Raw genomic sequence first — 26,650 nt, 5'->3', positions numbered from 1 at the left:
TTGTTGCAGGTCTCTAAGGTTTGCCTCCCTGTCGGCCCAGACTGCCCCCCAGTGCTGTGGGCTGAGAGGCAGCACCACTCTTTTAAAAAGGCACCCAAATGTCCCCTACTCAAGATATTTTAGTTTGCTGTGTTTAGTTTTACTTTGGAAAAGTCACAGAGCAGCAGTACAATATGTGCGTGGAGCCTGTGGAGGCTTTGGAGCTGTGGGAGAGATGAGCTGGCCGCAGTCCGCACTGCAGAGCAGTGTYTTGCAGGTGACTTTTGAGCCCCTGGGCCACGGGCAGGGCTGGCAAAGAGGAGGGCTTGTGCTTCAGCACTATTGCTTCCCTTCAGCTGGGACTGTTTCCTTGAATCTTTCCATGTCAATATAAGATAGCCTTGGCGTGGTGGGCAAGGTGCTTGGCCTGGACTAGCATGGCTGGGACTAGCTCAATATAAAAGCAATATGAGGGAGAGGTAGCTCAGGYCCTCAGTATCAGGTGTTTCCAACAAATTGCCACTAGCTGGATGCTCTTAGAAAAGCAAGCTTGCAGCTAGCACAGAGCATATGTGAGTCACTCGGAGATCTTCCTTTTGGCTGAAATGAATTCRGGGGCAAAGTGCACCCATAACTGCCTCATTTCTGTGCGTCTCCAAGGCTCTAGTTATGGCCCTGTGGCTCTGTGCCTGGCCTCTGCACTCCATGCAGCAGCTCCTACGAGCAGAGGAGGAGTCAGCAGTGCAGACACGGGGAGATTGTCAGTCTGTGTGCGGCCCGAGTCCTCTGGGGTCCTTTTATGTGGCATAAATCCCACCCAAAATTCTCTTTGTGGATTGTCTAGTTTCCTCCTCCCATGAAGATTTTTAATTAAAACCCTAGGACCAAAATAACTTCTGTGCTGCCTTCGAATTGTCGAAAGAAGAGCTTGATGCTCTCGTCTAGAAACGGTGAAGTTTGTGCAGAAACACATACTATGCTAATTTCCATTAAAGTGTCGGGGTAGCAGCTGTGTCAAAGGGAGTTTAAGTGGCACGCTAGATTTCAGCTGCTGCACAGCAGACCATGGTAATTACAGCAACCAAGAAAGCTGGGAGAGTAAAATGGGGGACATATAAGGATCTTTTCAAAAATAGATGCACTTCCCTAAGATGTAGTTGGTTGTGTTTATTCTCCCCTCCTTGTCCAGCCCCTTGAGGTTTACGGAACTGGTTTGGGTCTAACAGGAGGAACAGCAAAGCGGAAGACTGGAAGATTTCTGGATCACTGTGTCACAGCACTCGGTGACTCTGATTTTTTTTTTTGGGGGGGGGGACGGTTATTGTTGTTTTCTTGCAAGGGAGCAGTATTTCGCAAACAAGGGACTGATGTCAGGAGGACACTATCAAGCACATAAGCGAGTCTTAAAATTAGCTTGGTATTTCCTACTAATTGTGTGGTGGGAGGGCAGCCCTGAGGCACAATCATTTCTAGATTTAATTATATAAAAGCAGAGGTGGATATCATAGAAAGTCATCAGCAAGGCTTGCAGTAGTTGGGTTGATTTTTTAAAATGTCATTAAAGCTTCAAGTAGGATCCTTCCATTAAAAAGGAATATGATCTCATTATGTGATTTAGATAGCAGTACAAGGCTATAATGATGCTGTTTAATATGCTCTTTTTAAAGAAAAATATCAAAAAAAATACCTTGAAGATGTGGCTGCTGCTGCCGATGGAAAGGGAGATGTTAGAAGTCACTGGGTGAAATTACTGACAGTGTGTGTGGAAGGTACAGGGCATTGGGAAGGAAGCACATGCAAAATTGTGGATGGCTGTTGGAAAGGCAGGTTAATGGGTTGAAGGCAGGTATCCTTTACATCTGTGCTATCCCTGGAAAGTGGAGACTTGCATCTTGAAATGACAAGGCTCAGAGAGGCGTACGCAGCACATCTCAAGCATGCTAAAATCCCCAGGGGACGAGCGATCAATATTAATRGCAGCAATAAAAAGGAATCGGAACGCTTCATATTGGCTTTTCAGCTAGATGGGGTTTGAGTCATATGTCTAATGCCTTTGCCTTTGGGCTTGGTGTTATTTGTACATAAATTCAAAGCTCAATGTTTGTTTAACTYGATCAAGCTTTCAGTGCTCGGAGTCACTGTGTTTTTTGGTGCCCTGCACGTGTTGCCAATGTTGGGGAGCACTGCCTTTCACTCGAGCTATGGMCTGGCCTGGAGCAGCACCCTGCTAGCCGTGCTCAGGCTAGCCAGGGCAAAACTAAGCCGTGTTTATGTACATGAATGGCTYTTACACCTCAATGTCTGACTGCCTCTGGAGGTCTTCCAGAATTTACCCACAAGAATCGGTTATGRTATCAATGTGAATTTTTGTGTCATTTGACTGAAAATTAAAAGAAGTACACAAGTAGACGCGTTTTTGAAAGGAGAGGTCCCCCTCCTGGGCTTGTTTCAAAGTGGGCTGTTACTGGAGCTTCTGGGCTAGTGTGTGGTATGGAAATGGCATCAGAAGGGCAAGGGGCCTGTTTTCCTTTCCTTTRCATGTGCGCTTGGTGGTGTGTTTCCTTTTGGGGGAAAGTCATTGCTAATCTGTATTTTGATTTCTCTTGTCCTTGTTTATAAGCCTGCCCAACTATTGATATCAGCAACACATAATGGTAGATGTTATTTAAACCAGTCAGATCCTTGGTGTATCCTGAACGGCTGTGATTGACTTTCGGTTGCCCTCAGTTGAATGTATTAGCCCATAGGAATCAAAGAAAGCACCTTACCTTCCTGCAGAGATGGGTGCTYTGAGAAACTGCCTGAACGTGATGTTTAGCCAGTAGAGATGCCTTGATGTATCAGGACCTAAAAGAGATAATACGACGTGTGATTTACTGCAGATAAAGCAAGGGGGTTGAGACAAAGATCTGTTAGGAAAGCTGTTCACTGCTGTCATTTGCTGGCTGCTGGGGACTGTCATCCTTCTGGTGCTTAATTCTGCATCTGCCTACCATTACAAGGGCAGTAATTAAAGCAGATGTACTAGCTGTAATTACAGCAAGTGAGGTATGATCTGTGCAGTTAGCAAGGGGAAAGACCAGGGAAGTTGCTAAGTCAGGAGAGGCCCCTCAGTGCTAGTGGAAAACGTAATGTGCTTTGTTAAATTGAGAGTCCCCTACATAACAATGACTTTATGGCTTAAAGGTCAGAGGAGATGCCTGGCAAAGTTGTTACTAAGCCTTCATTTCAGAAACCCACTCATTCATATTCTTACCCTGAGCAAAACTCTAGCATAATGTTTACAGAGTAAACTGCAAGTATTTTGAGACAAAACACATGAGGATTGTGTAGTTAGTACTAATTGCAGTACACAAAGCCCATTTCAAAGCTATGAAAGTGTGGGGGTCCCTCACAATCGCAACATGGCTTCAGTGCCAGGCTCATGTTTGCTCACAGGAGACATTTCTCCAAATCAGAGCTGATTTGTAAGATGAGCTTTTCCTATGCATCAAATAAAAATGTATGGCACCTTGTGCTCCTACCTTCCATTCTTTTAACTCACGCTCACATAGGGATTCCCAGAACTAGAATATCAGGAGATTTTTTAAAATTTATTATTATTTTTTAATCACAGCTTAGGCATTTGGTTCCTGCTGTTGCTTTTAATTTTGCTGTTGATGGTCTTTGCTYGTCCCGGAGGGAGATGGGGTATGCAAGGCCACCTGTGTACTGCTGGGACTCATCACACAGCCCCCGAGCTTGCTGTAGCAGATGAGAATGAGAATTACCTTTGCTGATTCATGTAATCGAAGCGGTGCCATCTGTAGCTTTGTTCTTTTGCAGCTTTGCTCCGTGATTGCAGAATAGTGTTTTTCAGTAACTCGCCTTGTTTAGTCTCCCCTCTGGACCATTACAAAGCTGAGTGACTAACTGCACTTTTTCAGGTTCCGGCAGACAGCCTGACAGCTCAGACATTCAGTGTATCCTATAATATGTGTGTTTTGCCACATCTTTAACCCAAAACATGGGTTACTTAAAGAAAAATGGCCTGCAGGGGCGGTTTTCATTGTGCCTGGTTTTATTTAACTTGAGTAGGGGGTTGGTGGCCCAATTAACTGTCTTAGAAAAGGAGTATTTTAGGAGAAGCTGCCAGAAATGAATTTCAAAGACAATCTGACTGGACTGGTAGTTTGTAAATCACCAGTGCACCACTCAACTAGTAATTCCCCCTCGTGGAAGATACGTGCTGCTGTTTTTCCATGTCAGTAGTTGGGACTGTAAYAGCTTGAAGTGTGTCTGCTAATAATTTGCCTTCTCTTTTCATTCATGAAAGTTTCAGCTCCTTGGGGCTAATTGAATCAGGAAATGTCAGTATCTTTAGATTTAATTTTCCTTGTTGATGCAGATTCTGGTGTAGATTACTATTGTGTATACAAAACATGGTTCAATTGGATTTCTGGGAAATATTTAATGACCAGAAAAAAAAAAAAAAAAAAAAGAAGGTTGTTTGGAACAAGCCTTGAATAAATTAAGAGCCGTCTTTAACTAACGCAGCCTTCTTGACCATACCAAACCCTTAATGAGCTATTTATAGGGATGTGCATATTTCAGTCTATTTTAAAAAGCTGAAAAGGACAGTAAGCAAACCAGTCTACCCACCAGCTTGCGGAGGGTAGAGGCAGCACAATGCCTGCACAGTGTTTAACTCAGTGGTAATTATATGTCACGAATCTAGAAAATTTGAAGATGGAGCCAGGAAAATTCCATCCCTCAAAGCTGAGGCCAGTTGCTAAGAAGGGCTGCTATCTTCCTGCAAGCAGAGAAGACCCAAAATGCAGAAAAACTACATTGAAAGGCATTTCAGCACCAGCATATTTTAGTTATAGAGTTRCTAGTTGTTGTCCCCATGCAAAATGGATCCAACATCAGAAGCGGAGAGTGTTGGCAGTGCCTGTACATTGTAACAGCAGCTGTGAGGTTTTCTGAAAATGAAAAAATAACTGCTCTTCGTTGCCAAGTTTCTGTTTTGTTGGCTATTACTGAAGCCTTTCATGAGCAAAAATCACCATTAGGTGTTTGCACCCTCTTAAATTTCCCTCTTCCAGGGCCTTGTGTTTCATGATGGCTTGACTGAGACTCCATCTGCTACATCTTTCCCTTTTTAAAAAGACAGAATAGTCCCAAAGACAAGGTTAGCAAGAAATTTATTTCTTGCTCCTGAATTATTTATTCTCTTTAAGCCCTGGCGAACAGCTCCCGCTTAATAGTACATTATGGTTTAAAGAGCTATCAACACACAAGGGGCAACCTGAATAATACCCTGCTTAGTGGCTCCGTCAATACTCTCTGTATTAACTTCCTTCATTTTTATGATCGAGACTGCCTAAGGGAAGCCCAGAAATTACCTGAGCCAGCAGCCTTCAGTAGAGGGGTCTTTAGTGTATTAAAACATAAGAAGATCTAGCAACCAGATACCTTCATAAAAGACATAAGTTGGTGGTTTTCRGTCATGAGGTTAGTTTTCTAAGAGAGCACGTGGGTTCTCTATCACTTGTAGTCTCAAAATCAACACATGGTGTTTTAGACTAACTCCTGTCTCATCTGCCGGGTTTGGACTAGAAGCAGGAACAGGGAGTGAAATTTGCTGCCCTGCGTTGAGCAAGTGGTTTGGTTGTATAACAGCAAATTTTGGGACCTTGTGGAATTCTTGCCCCGTTTTGCATTTCTGTCACAATTTCTGTCTTCCTTGATACTCACAGAATTGGCTTCCRTGAAGCATCTGTCATATCCTGAAGTAACCTTCAACGTAGTGGCTTAAAGTAGATCTGGGTTGCAGAGCAACAATGTTGTCCTCAAATCAACCAGGCAAGGTTTGAGCCCAGACCTACAAGCAACCTGTGCCTAGAAGTGTATCTTCTGCTGCTGCTTTTTTATCTGCTGTTTTATGACCAGTTGATTTTTGTGCGTTTTCTAGGTAATGGTGCATTAATGGTAAAAAAGTTAGTCTAGTGCAAGGCTGTACTCATGGCACCCCTTGTATGTGCCCCCTCGCATTTCCCAGGTGATTTTGGGCTGAGGGTGGATTATTTGGGGATCTGGAGAGCCCCAGTGTAAGAAATGCTAAACTCCTCCCAGTCTCCTGTTAAGTCACTTGGCCCTGGATTCTGACTGTGCGGTGTCAGCAACTGTTCTGCAGAGCATTATGGAATTTTCCAGGYTAGGAAAATTCAGAGCTCCGTGGAAAGATACAACAAGTAGCTCTCTGGGTAAGTGAGCTAATGCAGCTTGTGTTGTTCGTTTCCTTTTTGTTTTTCTGCTCTCATATGGAGGCAGAGCTTATGTTGGATGCTCTGGTGTCCAGTGATTGTCTACAATCCTGTCCTTTTTTTCAGAGGGTGGGGATACAGCATCCTTCCTTTACTGGCCATTGATTTTCTTGTAGCTTTTAAGGCTTCAGTATGTTCAGGTTTTCTAGACCCTACACATACAGATCTGTACATTTCTGTGACTTTTGCCAATGCTGTATGAAAGGCAGAAGGTAGAGAAGGTAGAGGAGGAGGAAGTGTGGTAGACATAGAGCCACAGGCACAAAAATTACAGCAGTTTTGTAGAATCATAATAATGTGAACTACATTTTCTCCCACTAAGCATCAAAGTGTCTGATGTACAAAAAACTTGACATGCTGGCAAGTCCTTCTGTACAATTCTCTGCTGCACTTTCTGCATAATAAGGTAAAATCTTGTAGGTTAAGCTTGTCTGTCTCAGTTTTTCCSTGAATGAAATGCCAGGGGAGTCTAAGATAGGTTGATTTCATAGAATGAGCCAACGTCTGTCACCTCTTTTACCCAAACAGGAGGTGAGTCGAGCTGCATGTACACCATCTAGCCCACTGAKGGAAAGGTGCAAGTGCCATCAGCTTTTAGCTGCAGTGAAGCCCAGGAAAGCACAGACAGCAGAACAGCCAGGTGGGTTAGGGCCAGCCCAGGGAGGGAGCTTTTCCCACCAGGTCTCCATAAACAGGCTGGAGTGACACCGCGGCAGGCGCTCTTTGGAAAAAGGCTGGAGTGATGGTGATGTGGCACGTGTGGAGGGGCACATGTGGGCAGCCAGCGGGCAGATCCACAGCTGCTGCATCTCGATGAGCTTCGACCATGAGAAGTCGGCCTCAAAGAGCCCATTCCAAGTGAAATCRCTACAGTTGAGCTTTGTAGCTTAAAAGATATGAACTACTGTTGGCCTATAACGAGATGTGTAAGAGAAGAATCAGAGCTTATTACAGGCTTGACAAAAAAGTCTTTTCCTTTGCAATCACCCCCTGGCTTTTCAGTTGAGCAGGACAGCAAGATTTCCTGGTCTCAGGCTAGTGGCTTAAATAAGTGTGTCAAGGAGAGAGCATCAGCATAATAATCCTGTCAGTTATCCTGTGGCTGAAAGGTGTAAAATAATAGGAGAGGGGAAGGGTAGAGCGTTGGTTTCTCTGCATAGTGTATGTAGCAGCAGGTGAAAGGAGACGTTTCTGGTAGATCCACTCAGACAGGCAACCTGCTTGTGCTCAGGTGCCTTCAGGAGCTTTGCCACCAACATCTGTGTGACATCGTGGTAGTTCTCAGCTTATACCTTGTGTTACTGTTGTGGCAACATGATGCTGAATGCAGCTTTATTCTTTTGTCCTTGTGTCAAGAAGGGGAGAGCTGGATGGACAGAAGTGCTAGTGCAGGTAGCCTGGCCTGGTGGGTCCTGGCTGTCCAGGGAGCAGSTTGTTGAGCTCTGCTTTGGCTCAGAGCTCCTCCAGAGCAATCTCAAAGCGGGTGAGCTGCTACGGCCTTTCTGGGAACRAGGGCAGAAAATAGCCCTGTGTTAGCATTCCCAAAGCAGCTATTTAGATACAGATTGTTTTTGAGTATGCTGCTTTGAGACGTGTAACTAGCTACATTTTTTTTTTAGGTTAACTTTATTTTTTTTCTCTTTTCTTCTCCCTTTCCCCCTGCAGTTCTCTGCCATCAAAACAGCATCTATGCCAGGGAGAAAAAAAGAGGCTTGTTTACARTGCCAAACACGAGGAAGATGAGTTACCTGGTGCTCTGGGGATGCCATCGGTCAGAGTGGGAACATGGGGATTTGGGTCCCCCAGGGTGTGTTTGCAGAGAGTTTTGCCAGGCAGTCGCGTCGCGAGTCACGCGAAGCAGTGGTGCTAAAAAGCTGCTGCTGACTCGTTAGCCTTTTACACCCACATGGCTAGTGGGGAGGGATAAGACATTGCATGTTCAGGGATATCCTTAAAACTTACTTGTATGTAGCCTTTTAGGAAGTAAGGCCYGTGCTCTTCCATCCTAGTGCCCTGCAGGTCCCCGCTTGCTGCTCTTTCTTCCTGGCAGCCAGACTTCCAGGCAGCTTGGACTAAATCCTGGGGCAGTGTTGAAACCCTGCTGACACTGGTGGTGTTACACTTAGGAAAGACTCCAAAACCCTAAGAAGAAAGTTTAAAAAAAGGAATTTTAGCTACTATACATTAGATAGGCACACTAAGTAGCTATTTTACTAGAGAGATCTTTGAGGAGCAGAGGTTATAGTGGCRGGTTTGACTGAGGAGCAGTGCCCTGCTTCCCGGCAGTTTGCAAATAGTGGGAGTCAGCAGATCACTAATGCCAACTTCCAACCAATATCAGTTTTTATTTTTATTTTTTTTCTCTCTACATAGCCTTCTGGCACACTATAAAAAGATCTGGCACACTGTTTAGGCCGATGTAGCTTTGAAGCAGCAGAGTCATCTGGGTGTGAAACCTTGATTTCCTGTGTCTTGAAATAAACCCTTTCTCTCTTTCCTTTGCAGAAAACCCCTACAGCTCATGCCATGAAGGAGGAGAACTTCCTTCGGCGCAGGTTCTCCCTCTGCCCGGCCTCGTCCACCCCACAGAAGGTCGACCCTCGCAAGCTGACACGCAACCTCTTCTTTGGGACCGACAATGACATCTACCCRCTCAGCCCAGGTGGGTTTCTGCCGCACCGGTGCTGAGCGTCTCCTTTCTTGCCCCTGTTGAACCGCCTGTCTCTCGTACTGGAAAAATCGGTGCGGTCCTTCAGGTGCTCGGCTGCAAATAGAGGGGTTGTTTCTTTGTGGGGAAGCTGGGGAGGCAGGGGGATGGCCAGGAAGAGAAATAACTTAATGTGGGCGTTGGAGATTGGGTTCAAAGCCCTTTGAACACTGTRTGGCCTCAGAAATGTTTCAGAAATGGTCCATGTTTTGGGGCACTTGCCCTTGGAGGTGCTTGGTGTGTTTTGCCCAAAATGCTGGGGGTCTTTTAAACCGTTGCCCAGGACACTTTTCARACTTCTAATGGCAGCATTCCCTATTCAGGTCCAAAGCCCAGGATAAGTATCACAAGAGCAGACTTAGTGGTTAATGGTCTGTAAATATCTACAAGCACTTTTCCCAGCACTGTTGTCAGTTTGCCAGTTTGCAGAAAGCTGCAGGCTCGCTTTTGAGTTGTTTTTTTTTTTTTTTTTTACTTTGAATCTGTTAGATTTCAATCTAGAGGAAATAGAGCTCATTGTATTGCTTCAGTGTTTGCTGCTTGCAATAAACAGTCTGTGGAATGTCTTCCGTTGATTGCCCTTCGTGAGAAAGGCTTCAGCTGCATCTGTAAACAAGCACCTCGGGCTTAGCTGAGAGAGCCCTTGCAGAGTGTGCAAGAGCTGTCACTTGTGGTTGCCATGTCAGTGCAAACTAATCAAACCTCACAGTACCTAGATGAAGTCTAGAAATGCTGAGAGGTGGAGAAAGGATATGACATGTGTCAAAAGCCTTCAGTGCTCATCTGTGCGTAACGCTCAGCAGCTGTCTGGGCTTTGCAGGTGAGCGAAGCCAGGCTCGGGGTTCAGGAGCTAATTGTCTTTCAGTGGAAAGATTTCAAGGGCCTCTGACTGCAGGTATCACTCTTTGTGGGTCCCTGCTCCAAGGAAATGAGGAACGAGCCTGTTTTCAGCAGTGCTCAATGGACCTGGCTGCGGCTGAGATCATCAGAACCTTCAASAGCCTTTTCATCATCAAAGCAAGGACAACTTAAACAGGACGTCTAACGTCCTGTATGTCTCAGATCTCATATACCAGAAGAATAGAGGCCAAAGAAAACTTTTTAAAGGGGAGAATGACATTTTTAAATAAACAAAAGTTACTGCTTCAGCTAGGGGAGATCTGTGCAGAAGGTGTCTGGATTGTCTTCCTTTTTCTTTCTTTCCCCATTTCAACAGTGCTCATCCTTGTTTGCCACAGATTTCCTGTGAGAAGTAGATGCTATTCTTGACACTTGGTTATTGTTTGCTTCTCTTTTCTCCTTCCTTCTCCTGCCCTGTTTTACTCTGAGCATCTTTGCTTCTTTTGCACCTTCTCCATTCCCTGTAAAGGATGCAACCAAGGATAAGCTGCGATTCGGAAGCTACTTCCAGTCTCTCTGTCTCTCACTTCTTTCTTGTTTTACATGAACTTTCAGTTCTGGAGTATTTTCCACTTAATCATGCTGTGCTTTCAGGTCCCAGCGGACTTTATTTGCAAGCAACTTCTTTCCTCTTTCTTTGACTTCTTTGCATATTTAAGCCTTTATTATATGGTAACTAAAAATTGAGGAAGATGTTCTCTGGTTTATAAACTTTCTTAAAAATACATTAATTCATTCACCTTGTCCATGTCATTTTTTTCCCATAGCAAAAGAAGGGAAAGAATCTCTCTCTTCTCATTCTTTCAATGGGTACAATATTTACAGCATGGCAGAAATTTATTATAGGAGTGGCTAAAAGATATTTTAGGGAACTTTTTTTCCTTTAAAAATTTACTAGGCTGAAGTATCACACTGCGTCTCTAAATAAAAATTTAGATTAGCCTAATTGCATCTTAAAAGAAGCACTTTAATGAAAATGGGAATTTCACTGAGATAGCTGGAACTAAATTTCAGCCTGGTGTAGACCAAGTGGCTGCTATTTACTGAGGTGACATTCATGGCATTGGGGCGGGCTTTATTGCTGATAGATTTATGATGCATCAGAGCCTGCCCTTTCTCTGGTAGCTGAGCTTTTATCAAAAACTCTATAAAACTTTGTCAAAAAACTTTATCAAAAACTCTATAAAAGAATTGCTATGTGGAGCTAATAGTGAATCCTTCCATAGCCCAGTAATTTCTCTTGCTGTGTTATTCTTTGTTTCTTTGGTCAGCGAGTTGAGAGCTTCTGCTTCCATGGGGCAAGTTAATACTTAGGTCCTTTTATGATCTTGTGCTCAGGATGACACTGGCTCTTTTGGGCTTCCAAGACCCTTAATTCCATGTGTGGCTGTTTGAGAAACTCGCAGAGAAGCCATTTGGTTTTGCTGGCTTTCCAAATGAGGCCTCCCTTTGGCTCTCACCCTTTGCAAGGCTCCAAGTCTGCTCGAGACAGCTAGAACAGCTCCTCTCCAGAAAGCAGCCTTTCCCCTGCAAGTGCCARTATGCCCAGGGAGTTTGACATAAGGAACTAACATAAAGCTGCTCCATAAAACTATTTCATGCATCTCTGTAACCAATGTGTGTATGAGTGAACGACTGCATTTTCCTCTTTGCCTAATATTCTGGGAGGGATGGTCCAGAACTGCAGAAACASCTAAAATACCCCTGATAATGTGCCAATGCTTTCGGCTCTGTGCCTGAGAGAAGGCAAAAATCTCTGATGTCCAGGCTTTTGGTATGGATATCAGCTTGCAGCGAGGTTTCCTTTGAGAAATGAGACATGCTAAAGAACGGACGTGAGTTTTGTTACGCTAATGGATGCCTTTCCCTCAGAGCAAGCAGCAGCTGACTCCTATTAACTTCGCTTGAACTTTTAGTCCATATGCTACTTTCCCATACAAGCAGGGAAAAGACCTCTGCATGGGAAACAAGTGCAGGAACTACACAGCTTTGTGAGTTTATCCCAAATCCCTCTACCCCCATTTGGGAGTATAGGGGTAGTAGAGAGGAAAGCACCTTCGCAGAAGAGAAAGGAATGGAGGAATGGGAGGAGATCCAGGTCRTAATCCATGATGAGAACAGGATCTTTGTTCTCCCTCGTGTCCCGGGTGGAAGTGCAGAACAGGATTCTCAGCATGCTTATTTTTCAGCGAGCTTCTGCTCCTGCTTTTCTCATGCTGCTTGGCTTCTCCAGTGGCTCTGCTGCAGGCTGCAGGAGACACTGCAGCTTCTGRCATGTCTATGGCAAGTCCTCCTGGCTTTGGGAGAGCCAGGGTTTCCCTCACTGGGTTTGTATTTGCTGTGTGTGTCCAAGGCCTGWCCACACAGGAGTTTCAACACCTTTCTCTTGGTTTCCATGTTTGCAGCGTGCTGTGAATGGCTTATGGATTCCCCTGGCTTGGTCCTTCCGTACTGCAGCCAGTATTGAATCTCTAATTGCTAACCATTTGGAAAGGAAAACTACATTGCAATTGGATAACAATGACTGTCTTGGCACTGAGAAGTTAGTCTAATCAGATGCTATTTTTTTGGCCTTTTTTTTTTTAAGTAGAGGCACTGTGCTTCCTTTTACTGTAAGGGTGTGATTATAGCTGGCAGAAAGAACAGCATTTGTCATTTCATTTTATTCCCTGGCCAGGACTACATGTGTTGATACTAGTGTATAATGTGTATAATGTACTCAGAGTTTAGTGTATGTTSGTAGAGGAAAATATATCTCCCTACATTGATTAGAAAATGTCGTGGTTTTCATAAATGCTACTTATTAAGTGCAATTATTTCTTATTGTAACAAATAATTTGGTCAGAAGACATTCCATTGATCTGCAATATTTTTTCCTTAATGATGTCTGTATGGAGTTCTGTCTCTTGTAACATTTTATGATCATGGCTACTATTTTTCAAACAAAGCATGCTATCATGCAAATCTATGTAGAGTTGCCAGATACTGCCCAGGGAGGCTGGCATATTAAATAGCTTATTATTAACTGGATATCATCTATTATTTGCTTTGAGACWTGAGATGTGTAAGGGGAAAAAACAGGCTGTGTGTAATTAAAGTTTGCATCGTAGTGCAGACATGCAAGGGGGCTGATCAAGGAGGCATAAGCCACCTGATTTCTGGTATTTTCTAGCCTTACATGCAGGAGTCTGCAACCATCACGTTGTTTTGTGCCCATCACGTTGGTTTATCAGAGTGTTTCCAGCCATCAGTTGCAAGCAGTACTTGTTGCATAGGCTGAGCACGTAGCCCTAGGTTATTTCAAGCTCCTCGAGGTCTGTGTGTTTGGCCTCAGCGTGCTTGGTGTTGCTCATGACACCTGCTCTTGCTTTCTGTTAGCAGCAGCCCCTCTAAGGCTGTAAGTTTGCTGTGATTCTTCTCACAGAAATCCTCYATTTCTGAATCCTGCTTTGTTGCAGGGAAGGACGTGGAAGGGAACAGCCCCTCAGCACTGAAGGACGAGACACCGCAGACGCCAAACTCCATCAGTAAGGTACTGGGGGAGAGGGACGTGACTCCACTCGTGTGTTCATTTCTCCTCACACTGCCTGGTTGATGTTTTTTGCTCTCTCTTTTTTATTTTAAAGTCACTGAGAAAGCATTTCCATCTCTTCCTGCAGGAACTGTGCATGCATGTTCTGAGAGGTGGAAAACAAGAGTGTTCAGGTGCCTGGGTTGGCACGGATAAGTCTCTGCTTTCCTCAGTCTCGATAGCATCTACTAGGGCAGCAGAGCCCTGTTTATTGGGATCTCCTGTGGCCATACGTTAGGTGTGAACAATTATAGGTGTAAAGTTGATTTTGTCAGCTGAGGCTTCTCCTGCTGGTTCTGATCAGCAAGGCAATCATAAAGCTTGCTTGTCTTGGAAGAGAAAGCTTCATTTAGCATTTAATGTATTGCATCTCATCCAAAACTGTGAGCCCAGATGTGGGGCAAGGGCTCCAGGACTCAGTGCAGCAGGAAAGGAATGCAAACAAACCAAACTTWTCTGAACCCACCATTTCCACCCAGCCTATTAGAGAGAGATAAATGGTATTGAAAGGCTCTGGATCTGGGTGTTCCAAACCTGGCTGTAGATCTACAGTTACTGAGCACCTGGGTTTCATTTCCTGCAGAGATGGAATCAACATTTTAATCTAGGACTGGCTTTGAGACTAGTGTACGGAGTTTATGGCTACAGCTCCCACATGTTTCTGGAAGATAACTAGAAATGGGACCAAAGCCTGATAATAAGGTTTTAACTAAATTTATTCAGCTATGAAGCTATAAAATGCAAATGGCACCAGCTGAAATGAAAATATAGCACAAATGGAACAGCTGGAAACAAATGATTCCTCATAATATGGGCCAGTGGCTCTGCATCTTCAAATTTGGCTGTGCTTCCTGGGAGCTTGCAGACCGTTGCATGGGGGTACCTGGAAACAGAGAGCTGTGGAGAAACCCAGGGCCTCGGCAGCTGTGCCCGCGGCTTCGTTCAAAGCTGGGTGTTTCAAAGGCTCTGCCGTGAGTGGTGTTAGAATCACTGAGATTTAGGAGTACAAAGGGACTCTCTCTTTAATCTCTGGTGGAGCTGGTCAGCTGTGTGCCAAATCTTATATGCAAATTTAGGCAAATCCGTGGTCAATTAATATTGGATTTTTTCAGCTTTAAGATTATATGATGAAATCTTGCTATGAGGTGTCCAGGAACATACATAGCAATCTCTGAGTATTTCAGTTTAAAAATAAGTAGTGATTTCACCAGCTTGAACTGAAGGAAGGGCTATGCACTAATTGGGTCGTGTTTAGATTACTAGAAGCAGGGGGAAAACAATTTTTAGAAACCACATTGCAAGATGTGCAGGTTTAATTAATGAATTCGAAAGTAAATGTAGTAGGTTAAGGCAGCCGTTCAACAAAAAGAAAAGACACAGAATTATTCCTTGGATAAGTCTGCTGAATATTGGAGCCTAATTTGGCCTCCTTTATAGATGTGGGAGAGGTGCTTTCAAATTATACATTTGCCGATACCACAAAATAGAAGCATCTGCATGAGCCGCAACACAGGGAAAATGTGGCAGAGGTGGTTCAGTTAAATTTTAAATAGTTTAAAAAAAAAAAAAAAGGAAGAAGAAAGGCTGACAAGGGCCCTGCCTTTGGAGGGTTCTGGAGGCAGATATATGCTGACCAGGCCAGCAGGTGGTTGCGAGATGGCTGAGCTCTGAGGATGCTGTTTCCATCTTCCTGTGAAAATCTGTATTCCCATGGAGATGCTGAGTTTGCCCCCGCAGTATTTTCCCCCTATAGTTATGTTGAGCGTGATACCAGGTAATGCTGAGCCAGGATAAATTCAAGGAGCTAGCTCTGCTCTGTCCGAAAGGGAAGCTTTTTACGTTTTCCCCTAAAGGCCAAGAGGTCTGTGCAGTGAATACTTACCCTGCGTTTGCAGGGTGTCGCTGCCCTCATAAGCCAGCCCGCCTTCAGCAGCCGCTGCACATCGGCCATCCSGCGGCGCCCGCTCGTGACCTGCAACGTGACCTGCTCGGTCCTGCGCCGGGCTTGCAGACCTGGGCTTCCCAACTCAGCTGCGTGCCCCTGTGTCACTGCAGGCGGGTGAAYTGAGTTGCTGTTTCACTCCTCCAGGATGGCCTGGGGACGGTTCTGCATCTCACACCCTGGGGCACAGCCATCCTGCATGGGGAGGAGAAAAAAAATAAAAAAGCTTATCCCAGGTTATTTCTCACTTTAGTGAGAAATTTCTCACTTTCAAGAGCCCTTCAGACTTGTTTTCTGTGACCTGTGCTCAGAATGAGGTAGAAAATCACTGAACTATTTCTAAGCCTCAAACTCTCCTCTACAGCCAGGTACCACAGTTACTTCGTGCCTGGTAGTAACAGGAGATGTTTTTCTCTCCTCGTGCGCCTCCTTTGGCACTGTTAGCATCCTTTAAGTCACCTTTCTGTCTGCAGTGTTGTATTATCTCCTTCCTCCTTTCCTACTCAATGTTTACCTAGCTATTCTAGTGTCCAGAAACATGTTGTGATCTTTTGATATACCCACATAGAGCTGAAGTATTTTTTAAAGCACTAGGCTGGAAAACCTTCAAGCTGGAGCTCAGTGATGCCTCACTCTTTTCAATCTTATATTGGCACCACAATGAAGTCTAAAATTATCACACTGTGGGAGTCTGGCTGTTGTTTGCATGGGATGTACAGGAGGGCAAAGCTGAGATTGCCTGGTTCCTCATGAATGAGTTTTTCCACATTTCCAAATTGTTCAAGACTTTGGTAATCTGAAAGATAAATCTAAGTCATTGCTTGAAACTTATTTTAGCTGTAAAGGAATTATAAGCAGTTTATCACTTGCTAGAAATCACGGTCACTTGATCACTCCCTAGTAGAGTAGTTTTGAAGCCTGTGTGTTCTTAAGCTGATCCTTCAGTCATGCTTTTAGCCCAAGTTAGTTACAGCCGTGGTTACACTTGAGACTGTTATAAAAGGCAATTCACAGGACTGGGAACCTGCAAGGGCAGCCCTCCTCCTGCTTGCCCCATAGCAGCAAACCAGGGAGCTGCTTGTGAGCTCTTGCAGCTGGAGGAATGAATCTGCTTGGCAAGGCCAAGGAGTGGAGTGCTGCCCGTGTACTCAGCAGAGCTTTAGTGGGGAGCCTGGCCGCCCCACGTGCTGGTACTGCCACCCTGAAACCACTGCTGTGGGTATCATAGGTGTGATTGTCTCCATCAAGAGGGAGTTGTCTCCATCAAGATTTAAGCAGGCTGCTTCTCTGTGTCACTGTAGTCATGTGTTGTGGAAAAATGTCCCAGACTTAGCAGAATGGTACCAAGTAGATGAAGAAGTCATTTTTTACTGCGAGATGCTGCTTGTGGTGACTGTAGATACCTTCATTTCAATGCAAAAAGCAACAGATAAAATATACTACAGGAAGCAGGAAAGAATGAAGGCAAGTAAATAAAAGAAAACCCTAAGGAAAACACATTTGCCAGGATGATTTCTGTTCTCATCAGCATAAATATGCTCCATTCCTGGGTCAAGGCACAGCAAGGTGTCGTTTCTTCAGTTCCATGCATAGCATTTTAAGTAATCCATGTGCAGATCTGCAGAGGATTTTGTGGTAATTTCAAGTAGGCAGAGATTTATCCTGGAGTAGCACAGGAAAATTGCACAGCAGAGGAGAGTGGGATTTTGCACAGAGAATAAAGGAAAATGGAGATCCATAAGCTAGGTAGGCACATGCAACCCCTGAAACTCACAGGCTCAGATGTAGGGGCTAGTCATTGGGCACTCAGAGTTGCTTGCTTTGGATAAGCCACAGCAGTCCGATCGTGTCCTCTTGGGCCAGTGGTTTCCTATGGGAGGAGGGGAGGTTAAATGAAGATGCTCAAGTCAAAAAGATTCATGAAACGATTTAGCAAAGCAWAATTTTAAGCTGCAAGTCCAGTTGTTTTTCATCACTCATTTTCTTTTTTTTTCTAAACTATGTCTGGGAACAAAAGCTACATCCAGCATTTGCTAGGGGGGAAACCGAAGCTTTGCTGGAGATTTCTGGTCAGAATTATAACTGCAGCAGTCATATGAAGCAGCATTGTTCTCAGTGTGCAACTCCTCCATCTTGTCTAAAATATTCTTTAAATATTCTAAACTTTGAATTCTTCCCGTGAAAGACTCACTTAAATGATCTTGTAGCAATCCCTTGAGGTCTGTGATTTTTTTTCTTTAATTGCTGTAATGTGATGCAATGGAGCAAAGCATTCCACTGAAAAGCAGTATAACTTTATGTTTTGAGTTGCTTGGAGCGCTCTTCTGGCTTTCAGCAATGATTTTCCCCTGTTCTTGCTGTCGCTTCGGCTACTTATTTGTGCACTTTTTTTAATTAGCACCCATCATTGCACTGTTTCAGCCTTGAGAGGATCCATATTGCATTGCTGTGATGTAAGGGGGAATCTTTGGAAACTGAGGAGTTTGAGGTGAAAAATAATCAGCTTTCTCTAAAGCAGTATATTAATTGCAAATCCGATTGTCTACTGTGCTTTGGATGAGCTCTAACCACCTACTCTTTTAGAAAAGGACTGCCCATAGTAAATTGTTCAACAGTGTTTAAGTTCTGTTGCAATATCTCTGAGTTATTACCTGAATGATATTTAAGAAGCACTTCACTTGCAATATTAGACCAAGCTTTTCCACAGCATTAATACTGTTTGAAGAGTTTTTATTTCATGAGTTTATTTCTACAGTGACACAGGTTTGTAGCAATTATCTGTAGAGAAGAACTAGAGACATTATATGGGAGCAAGGAGATGTCTCCCATGTGAKGACTATTTTTACTTTAATGAAACAAAACTTATGACCTCAGCCACTTTTGTTCTTCCTTCAGATTCCCTTCTGATTTCATCTTGTCTCTCATTTGGATACAAAGAAAAGAACAATTCACTGCCATTAATTTGCAGGCTGCTTCTAGAGAATGACTTTGTTTAAACATTTCTAACTTGGAATAGTTCTCTTTGCCTCTTATTACACACTTTTTTTTTTTATGTCCATTTTGTGCAATGAGACTTGCCTRTGCTAAACAAAATAAAACATTCTCCTGGTGTTACTCAAGATGGGACATGCTGAGGGACTGGCATCCTCCACAGCAGAGTTGATGGCAGCCCCTTTCCCTGTGACTTGGTTCCTGGAAATGAAGGCAGCAAAAGAGCTGAACAGCCTCATGGTCAGAGCACCGCAGCCGTYGCCTTGCAAAGGCCTTCAAGAAATTACAGTGTGTTGTGATACCTGCTGCCCATCAGCAGTGCATCCCTACAGGACTGAGATGAGAGGGGACACAGACTTACTAGGGATAAGAAGTGTATCTTGGTGAATATCATCCAGGCATGGTCCAGGAATGCCACGAGCCCAGCTTGGAAAGGATTCATCTGGCTAGAGCACAACAAGGGGCCACACGTTCCCACCCTTAAACATGCTGAGGCCTAAAAGTGCCCGAAAAGAGTTCTGGGGAGATTAACTGTCTTCTAGACTTAGCGTTATGAGAAGCACTCTATAAAACATGTCTGCTGCTTGCCTCGTTAGAATACCCCTTGTTTTATTTTAAAGGGGCACAAATTCCCTACACTCCCTGTTGAATGAAGTCCCATGTCTGGTCAGTACTGTTCCCAAGGTCCTGCAGAGTGAGAGGGCCAGACTTTGCTTGTGTGTAGCCCAGTTTCTGAAGAGAGGAAGATGACAGAACCTGTGATGACAAAAGGCTTCTTATTTTCCATCAGTCTGAGCAAGGCAGATCAATAAAAGAACATGATTAAATGCTCTTAATGTGTCTTAGTGCTTGTAAAGCCTTGCTTTGTCATGGGGATTTTTACAGCTGGCAGCCTGGATTTACTGAACCTCACACCTACTATGAGATTCATCAAAACTCTTATGACAGATTCATGTAAAACTMTGAAATCTTATTATTTCCAATTATTCGGCAGGTTAAAACTGAGAAAGCTGTGTGTTGTCCTCCTTGGCCTGGAGAGTGCAAATAGATGGGAGATATGGTGGGTTAGTCCTGGAGTCTAAAATTCTATCCTCTCTACCAAAAGGAGGAACTTTCTAAACAGAAATGCAGCATTTTTCATGCTGGAGACCTGGGGATTGCCTGGGAGCAAAGTACTGCTTAGGATCKGTGCATTCCTGTAAAGCACAAGGGGCAAAGTTGTCAGTGAGAAGCCCTTAATCTGCCTAATTAAAAAAGTACCTGGGGAAAGGGGTCAAGCTTCTGGAAACAGAAGTTCCAGGTTAGAAACATCTGAAATCTTCATTTCTCCAAGTATTTTTGCYTGGTTTTAATGAAATTCTCTTTTTATAAAACCTTGGCCCTTTTATAATCACCTGGGGGAGCTGCAGTAGTCATTATGTTGCAGCACAGATATTTTCCAATAGCCACACGCTGTTTCATGTGCCCATGGCAGCAACCACTGACGCTGTTCATGCAGCTGCTTTGACCTAGTGGTTTCAGACGAATTTGATTTCAGATAAATTTCACTGTATTCAGTGAATTGCTAAAGAATGCAGTGGCTATAAGGAGAGCTCATCTTTTCCTCCTCCGTCCTCATTTGAAGCTTCATGCTTTCTCATTTTTAGTATGAGCTGAGGAGCCCCAAGAAAGCTGGCAGAACAGCGTCCCTGGTTAATACCTAGAGCAGYGGCCCTGCGTGTCCCCTGTATTAATACAGAATTTTTATCCTTCATGTAAGATGTAATTCTCCAGGCAACAAGTGASTTCAGTGTTTTTTGCTTAATTAAGTAAAAAGCACCTTTGTATTCTGATGCTTTGCTGATACCTGCGCACACCGATGCCTCACAGATCTGCCTCACAGATGCCTGTGCTTGCCTGTGCTGGAGCAGGTGAAACTGCCTGCAAAGAGTCTGCTCCTAATGATGTCTCAAGGATAGGACACTCCTCCTGCTAATGGGGAGAAGCGGGGAGAAATCTGACCAATTCCCAAGGCCACATGTCTCCAGTTATGAAAGCATAAGYTCTTTATAGTTCTGGGGGATTCTTTCTCCGAGTCAGTTAAGCACCTGGAAGTGTTTTATTGTAAAGAGGAGCTGAAAGCCTCCTCAAACGTGCAGCCCTGTCCTTGGAAGCGTGGCACAGAGCGTGCAGGCAGGTTTGCTGCTCAGATCTCGTGTGGCTGCCGTGGTTCCTGCTGTACATCCTGTGTTTATACAGTCAAGTCCCACATGCAGAAGAGATGTAWAATATGCATCAGAGACTGCATTGCAGGCAGAGGAGGAAGGCTTTTTTCTGCTAAAACAAAGATGGCAAATGTTATATACATTGCAGGAGTCCAGAGCTGGCATTTTCTTTGGGCACTGCTAAAGCCGAATCCACTTGTAATCTGCATGGTCACATCAGGGACTTCATGAGTCTCTATGTGCCTTTGCAGAATGAAATTTTTATTTCTCTATTTATTCTCTAGTTTCCAACATATCTCTGTTTTTAGTAGACTCATGGTATGTAAGAGCAAGCACTAGATTCTTCAGCGATCCTATCCCTGCTATAAATTGCCCTTCTTGTCCCTACTTTCTAATCCTGCATCATCCAAAAAGTTTTGCCTTSGAGATGCTGCATTTAGAGGGTGCATCCTCAGGCTTTTGCTTTGCTGCAGTCCCCAAAGCCTGGCCAATGCCTCTTTGCTGTGATCTGGCCATGTCACTGCATATTTCTCTCCCTGTCAGTCACGTGGAAAGGACTGATCCAGCTGTCGTTAAATCCTGCTCTATTAATGTTCAGTGTGGCTCATGGCTATAGCAGCCGGAGAGATTTYTTTGTCACTGGAAGGGAGGAAAAAAAAGTAGGTCTGTCAAAACTGAAGGCACTGTGAAATGATTACACTGACTCATGAAGCACACGGGATAGTTTGAGAGCCCATTGGGTATGTTTTACGTTATGGCAGCAACCTGATAAATGGGAACCACATCTGATGTATGGTCTCCTTAACGCAGCTCATTTTTGCGTCATAACCACTAAATCAACATGGCCCAGGGCTGAATGTTTTACCAAACTGTCATCCTAAGAAGGAGAAATAGTGCCTTACCCCAAAAGATCACAGTCTAAATGCACAAGAGATGAAAGGTTGGAAAGAAAACAGGCTCAGAGAGAAGAAGTAACTTCCCTAGGGCCACGTAGAGGGCAGCAGACCCCGGACTACCCCATGTGCTCTTCCTGAGGCTCGGACACCTTGCTGGTGATACCTGTCTGAGAAGGGTCCTGCTTGGGGGCTGCTGCAGAGCGATGTGCTCTCCAAGTGCACCATGTTTTGGGGAACGGTAGTGTTGTTTCCATGTCTAATGCAAGTAAATCATTTTTTTAGACCATCAGCACAAGCATGAGATCAGTCTGCAGTCTCTGAAAATGAATTTAAACATCACTGATGCTGTTAAACATGATTTAAAGTGACTATRTATTTTGTGCCTGGCTTCCCAAGGCCAAGATGATGATAATTTTCTACATTATCTGTAACATGATTAGATCATTTATTGTCTACTCATGTTTCTGGATATTTCAGCTAGGGAAACAGTCATTGCCAATACTGAATGTAGTTTTGAAAGACCTCTACCAACTTCCCCATAGTTTTTATTTAAGTAATTGAAATACTTTAGGATCTGTAAAGAAATGGGTAATTTTCAGAGTTAGGAATAAGAGCAGTTTTTTTGTTGTTTCTAACAAGATTAATGTCTGAGGCGGAGAAACATGAAGAAAACGTGGTAGGGAGTTTTCCAAGTAACCCTGTGTGTAAAAAAGGATTTTCAAAGATACCTTTCTCGAGGGTGCCTTGTGTCTGCTGACAAAGCCTGCGATCAGCTCTTCCATGGATTCCTGGAAATTATAAACAACTTTTCATTAAAGCACAGCTCAAACTTCTTCATGTTAATACGTTTCTACTTCCAATCTTTTTTTAGAATGAATATAAGCTTTGCAATGGCTCTGACAAAGAGTGTGTGTCTCCTACAGCCAAATTCATGAAGAAGGAAACTCTGAAGGTATGTGTACAGCAGCCAAATCGGCATCAGCTGACTCCTTTTAACAAAACAAGAAGTACCTTCCAAACTAATAGCAACTACTGGGAGTTATTTCCCMAGACCCAGAAAAGACTTTCAATCTTCTGTGAGTAGTTGTGGGCTAAGAGTATTATCAGGCTTTGTAAAGTGATTAGATTATATATTGCAAACAGGAAAAAAAAAAAAAAAAAGAGTAATGGTTGTATTCTGTTCATGTGTTACAAAGCACCTGAAGATCATAACCCTTCATTGCTGTGGCTAGAAGGGCTGTTTCTTGGCAGTCTGGACAGATAATTGCCTACTGAAACAATTAATTTACTTTTGGATGAACTTAGTTTTCATATCTTCGATTTGAGGAGTGGGGATGATGACATATTCAATCTCACCTCATTTTTCCCAAATAAAAACACGTAAACTGCAGAACTTGATGGTGCTTATTGGAGCTTCAGAATACTGTTCCCCCTTGTGCTGCTTTCTGAGGAACCTGTGCTGGGTCAGGCTCTAGCTGTGCTATACATAGACTTCTTTAATGCATTATGTTCCTTTCTCCTCCAAGGCGGAGGTGATTACAGCTGCTGTTTCTCTGTTCTGAGCCAGGTACAAAAAAAAAATTACAGGCAGGAGAAGAAACGAGCTACCAAGCAGCTCTTCAGCGCTCTCAAGGACCCCAGTGTGGTGATCACAGCAGACTGGCTGAAGGTATTTGGTACAGACCGTTGCTTCTGAGGCTGTCAGAAAATAAACAAGTGAGAAATGCTCGCTGCGTCTGAGATGTGTGCACTAGCACTTTCCTGCATGAGGAAAGATGGAGTAATTTTCAGCTGGTGTTGCTGTGAAGTTCCTGCTTAAAAAACTGCTGTAAAAGCTACGGGGAATGTTTCTGTTCCATCCTAACCTAATTCAGTCCATCTGTTCCTTGTCCGTAATAGGAGCAAGTTCTCGAAAAGGGCAGAGTACAAAGGAACTGATGATGTTTCACTGTTCTTTCTTCTTCTTTAAAGGAGTCTCACCATAGATGTGCTTTGTGACTAAAGAAGGAACAGACAGAGTTATAGGTCAGAAATGGGCAGGTGCAGCTTGTTCTATTGACAGTTGGATTTTATGTTGTTGCAGCCCAGAATGAAACATAGTGGACCTAATGACAACTGAAGTTTCTCCTTGTGCAAGGACTCAAAGGGTGACAGCTTCTCACTGAAGCCCTGAAAGTTTGTACAAGACAAATCAAACTGGGACTGTCATTGAGAGATGTCGTCTCTGACGACTTGTATTTTAATTCATTAGAGCATTTGGTCTTGTTGATTAATCATGAATTGCTTGTCCCTTTTATAGTAATAAAACTTACTTTTTTGAACACCTCTAAACAAATAGTGTTTTTTGGCTTTTTTAAAAAAGATAAATTAGGGATTTCATTTGCAATTGTGTTTATGAGCATTTTGAAAAAATGCTTACAGTGTTTTGGGGTCAGTGTTGGAATCTAGGCAAGTGAGAAGTGTGTTGCTTACTTGAGAAATAAGATAGGCAATGAAATTGTGCCACAGTGTRTAGTGCTGATGATAATACGAAGTTAAATTGAAATATTGAGATTTTTATACAAAGCCCCTATGTGGCGTTTGCTGCAGCTGGAAATTTCTAGCCCCACAGCAAATGGCCAGGGCTGTCAAAGCAGAACACACCAACACAAGAGTTGAGAGTCACCCCACGCACACTGAAGACAAGAACACCTTAGGCAGAATCTAACCTTACAGAGCAATGTCCCCGTTCTCAAAGCTATTAACTGTAATATATGCTATCAGTTTTAATGTCTTCTCTGTAAGAGAGAGAGTGCATTGAGCTTGACAGAGAAATAAACCAGCTAGAAGGCACTTTGAAATAGTGGTGTTTGACAGAACCATTAATAGCTCTGTTTGGCAGAGCACTATTAAAGTGTCTGCTGAGGTCAGTTAGACTCGCTAGAACAGTTCTCTCTGTGATGGCCTAATTGGCCTGCCCTCCAAATATTAACAAATCACTGGCTCACGTGGCCAGTGGTGCTGCTTGCCTAAAATATTAAGAAAGCTGGAAGCATGAAGTCAGTAATAGAAATATAAAGAGCAGATTCTGATAGCTGTGTTTGTGTGGTCTGGGATTTTGCTATGAGATCCCTGAGACTGGCTGGACAATGCAGTATAATCATGGCAAAAAGTTTACCTTGGTCTGGCCCTGGGTGCAGTGCATACTGGAAGTAGGAATACTGAATAAATACAGGATAAATGCTGCTTTTTTCTTCTAGGAAGTAATCTAAAAGCAATTTTCTCTTCTTGTCCGTGTTCCAGATCCGTGGGACTCTGAAGAGCTGGACCAAGCTGTGGTGTGTTCTGAAACCAGGAGTGCTGCTGATTTATAAAACACCAAAGATCGGACAGTGGGTTGGGACAATCTTGCTCCATTCTTGTGAGCTGATCGAGAGACCCTCCAAAAAGGACGGCTTCTGTTTTAAGCTGTTTCATCCTTTGGATCAATCCATCTGGGCTGTAAAGGTAACAACTCCGATGAGCTGAACGACTTCTTCTTGGGCACTAGAACCTCCGAGCAGTGAGAAATGCGGGTAGGAAGAAGCTGCTTTCCAAACAGGCTGCAGAGGGTGATTTGCCTTGTGTGACTCTCTGTGAGCTGGGTTTTGTCTGGTAGAACTTATTAACTCCAGTGCAGCACCACTCAARCACTGCTGTTCTGCTTTGCTACTCTGCAGTGAACTGGCGTCATCCCTTGACTCAGCAGTGATCCTAAAACAGTGGGTTCTTGTCAAACTAAAAGGTTGGGAAAGTGGTGCAGAGTTTTTGAGGGTGTTTGTACTATCTAGGTTTTTAGTTATTCAGATGTTCTTAGCGATGGTAAATTGACTGCATGAAAAGATTGGGGACACTGAAGTTTGGTCATGGTGTGACATCAAAGGAACATGGTGCATTGAGATTAGTTAGACCAGTGTATCATTCTTGGTGTATAAATTCATGCATAAATTGAAGAAATGAAAGACACGTTTTTGCAGAAAAAAAAATGATCCACATCTAGGAGTTATATCAAGCCCTGGCCTAAATCTGCCAGGAGATGAGGAGTTGATGCAATTAACTGACTTCCCAGAAAAAAAYACGTACAAGGCACTAGAAGAAGGTTGACAGAGTGACAAAAATCAGATGAATGATCTAACCAAGGCTTGKTTTTGTTTTTGTCTCTGAGATTTGGGGTTGCTGGTGATGGACTGGAATTCACTGGTCTGCCCAAGCCTCGGCTCTGCCACAATGGTGTGATTTTGGATAGATTGTCCAATCTATCTTGCCTTAATTATAGCTGTTTTGAAATTGAAATAGCAAGGCTTTTCAATCAAGAATTCTTGTTCTGACTCTTGTGGCTCAGAGGCTGAGTCCATCTCTTGCTTAATGCACAGTAGCTTTAACGGTGGCCTCTGAATCTCCCTGCAGAACAAATTATCAGTAGTTTCTCACATCTCTTAAATAACTCCCTCCAAATTTTGAAGAGCTGTGTTTCTTTTTTTTCCTAAAGAATAGGCAAAACTAGGAAGAGTTACCTAATGTCTGTGAGCAAAGAGAAAGACCCCAGTGCCTCTTGAGAAGCACTGAGTGCAACTTCTGTTGGATGCCCTGAAGAGACAGCACTTAACTGCTCTTGAAGTTCGTTTCCCTATTAAAAACAGCAACTCTGCTGAGTTATTGCAGATATAAATTCTCTAGGAAATATCACCGGAGTATACAAGGCATTGCAGGTTATTGCCTTGCTGCAAGGTGGTCAGTGGAATAAGTGTGCCTAGAAAGATTCATGTGRGAGGGATGATGACATTTGTTACCAAAAAGTCAGGTGAAGTGGAGGAGAAGCCTGATGGGAGCAGATAAAGCAGCCTTATTTCTGCTCAACCAGATGAAAGGGTATAGAAAGTSTTGATTTTGAGTATGGTAGAAGGAGATAATTAAAAAAAGAAAACACAGCTCAGCAATCTAGGGTAAGAGCTGCTGTTTTCTGACAGTTGCTTAGCTCTAGTCTGTGCCTAGGTGCATCGTTTTTGCTATATATATAGGTTTGACTGCCASTTTGTTTCTTACTCAATTTTAGGAGTCGTGATGCTTGTCTTACTCAGAGCCTACGCCCAAGAAAGTTGTCAATTTTTTGCTATCCATCAGCCAAAAATTTGTT

The 26,650-nt window shown here is 43.5% G+C and overlaps 1 protein-coding gene across 2 annotated transcripts in view; it reads left to right on the top strand.

Annotated features, from left to right (window-relative positions):
• The first annotated feature begins 1,240 nt into the window (after positions 1–1,240).
• Positions 1,241–26,650, top strand: part of OSBPL5 (oxysterol binding protein like 5) — a 56,800-nt gene continuing 31,390 nt past the window's right edge. For both annotated transcript variants that reach the window (XM_026036777.1, XM_026036776.1), the window contains exons 1-6: positions 1,241–1,262; positions 8,793–8,949; positions 13,353–13,426; positions 22,370–22,450; positions 23,066–23,167; positions 24,781–24,984. In XM_026036777.1, coding sequence (XP_025892562.1) covers positions 8,814–8,949; positions 13,353–13,426; positions 22,370–22,450; positions 23,066–23,167; positions 24,781–24,984 — 597 coding nt within the window. In that variant the 5' untranslated portion in view covers positions 1,241–1,262; positions 8,793–8,813. The remainder of the gene's footprint in view (positions 1,263–8,792; positions 8,950–13,352; positions 13,427–22,369; positions 22,451–23,065; positions 23,168–24,780; positions 24,985–26,650) is intronic.

This window comes from Nothoprocta perdicaria, unplaced genomic scaffold, assembly GCF_003342845.1.
Source record: "Nothoprocta perdicaria isolate Ctin4 unplaced genomic scaffold, notPer1 scaffold_186, whole genome shotgun sequence".
Taxonomy (NCBI): Eukaryota; Metazoa; Chordata; class Aves; order Tinamiformes; family Tinamidae; genus Nothoprocta; species Nothoprocta perdicaria.
This window is presented reverse-complemented; position numbering and strand designations above follow the sequence as displayed.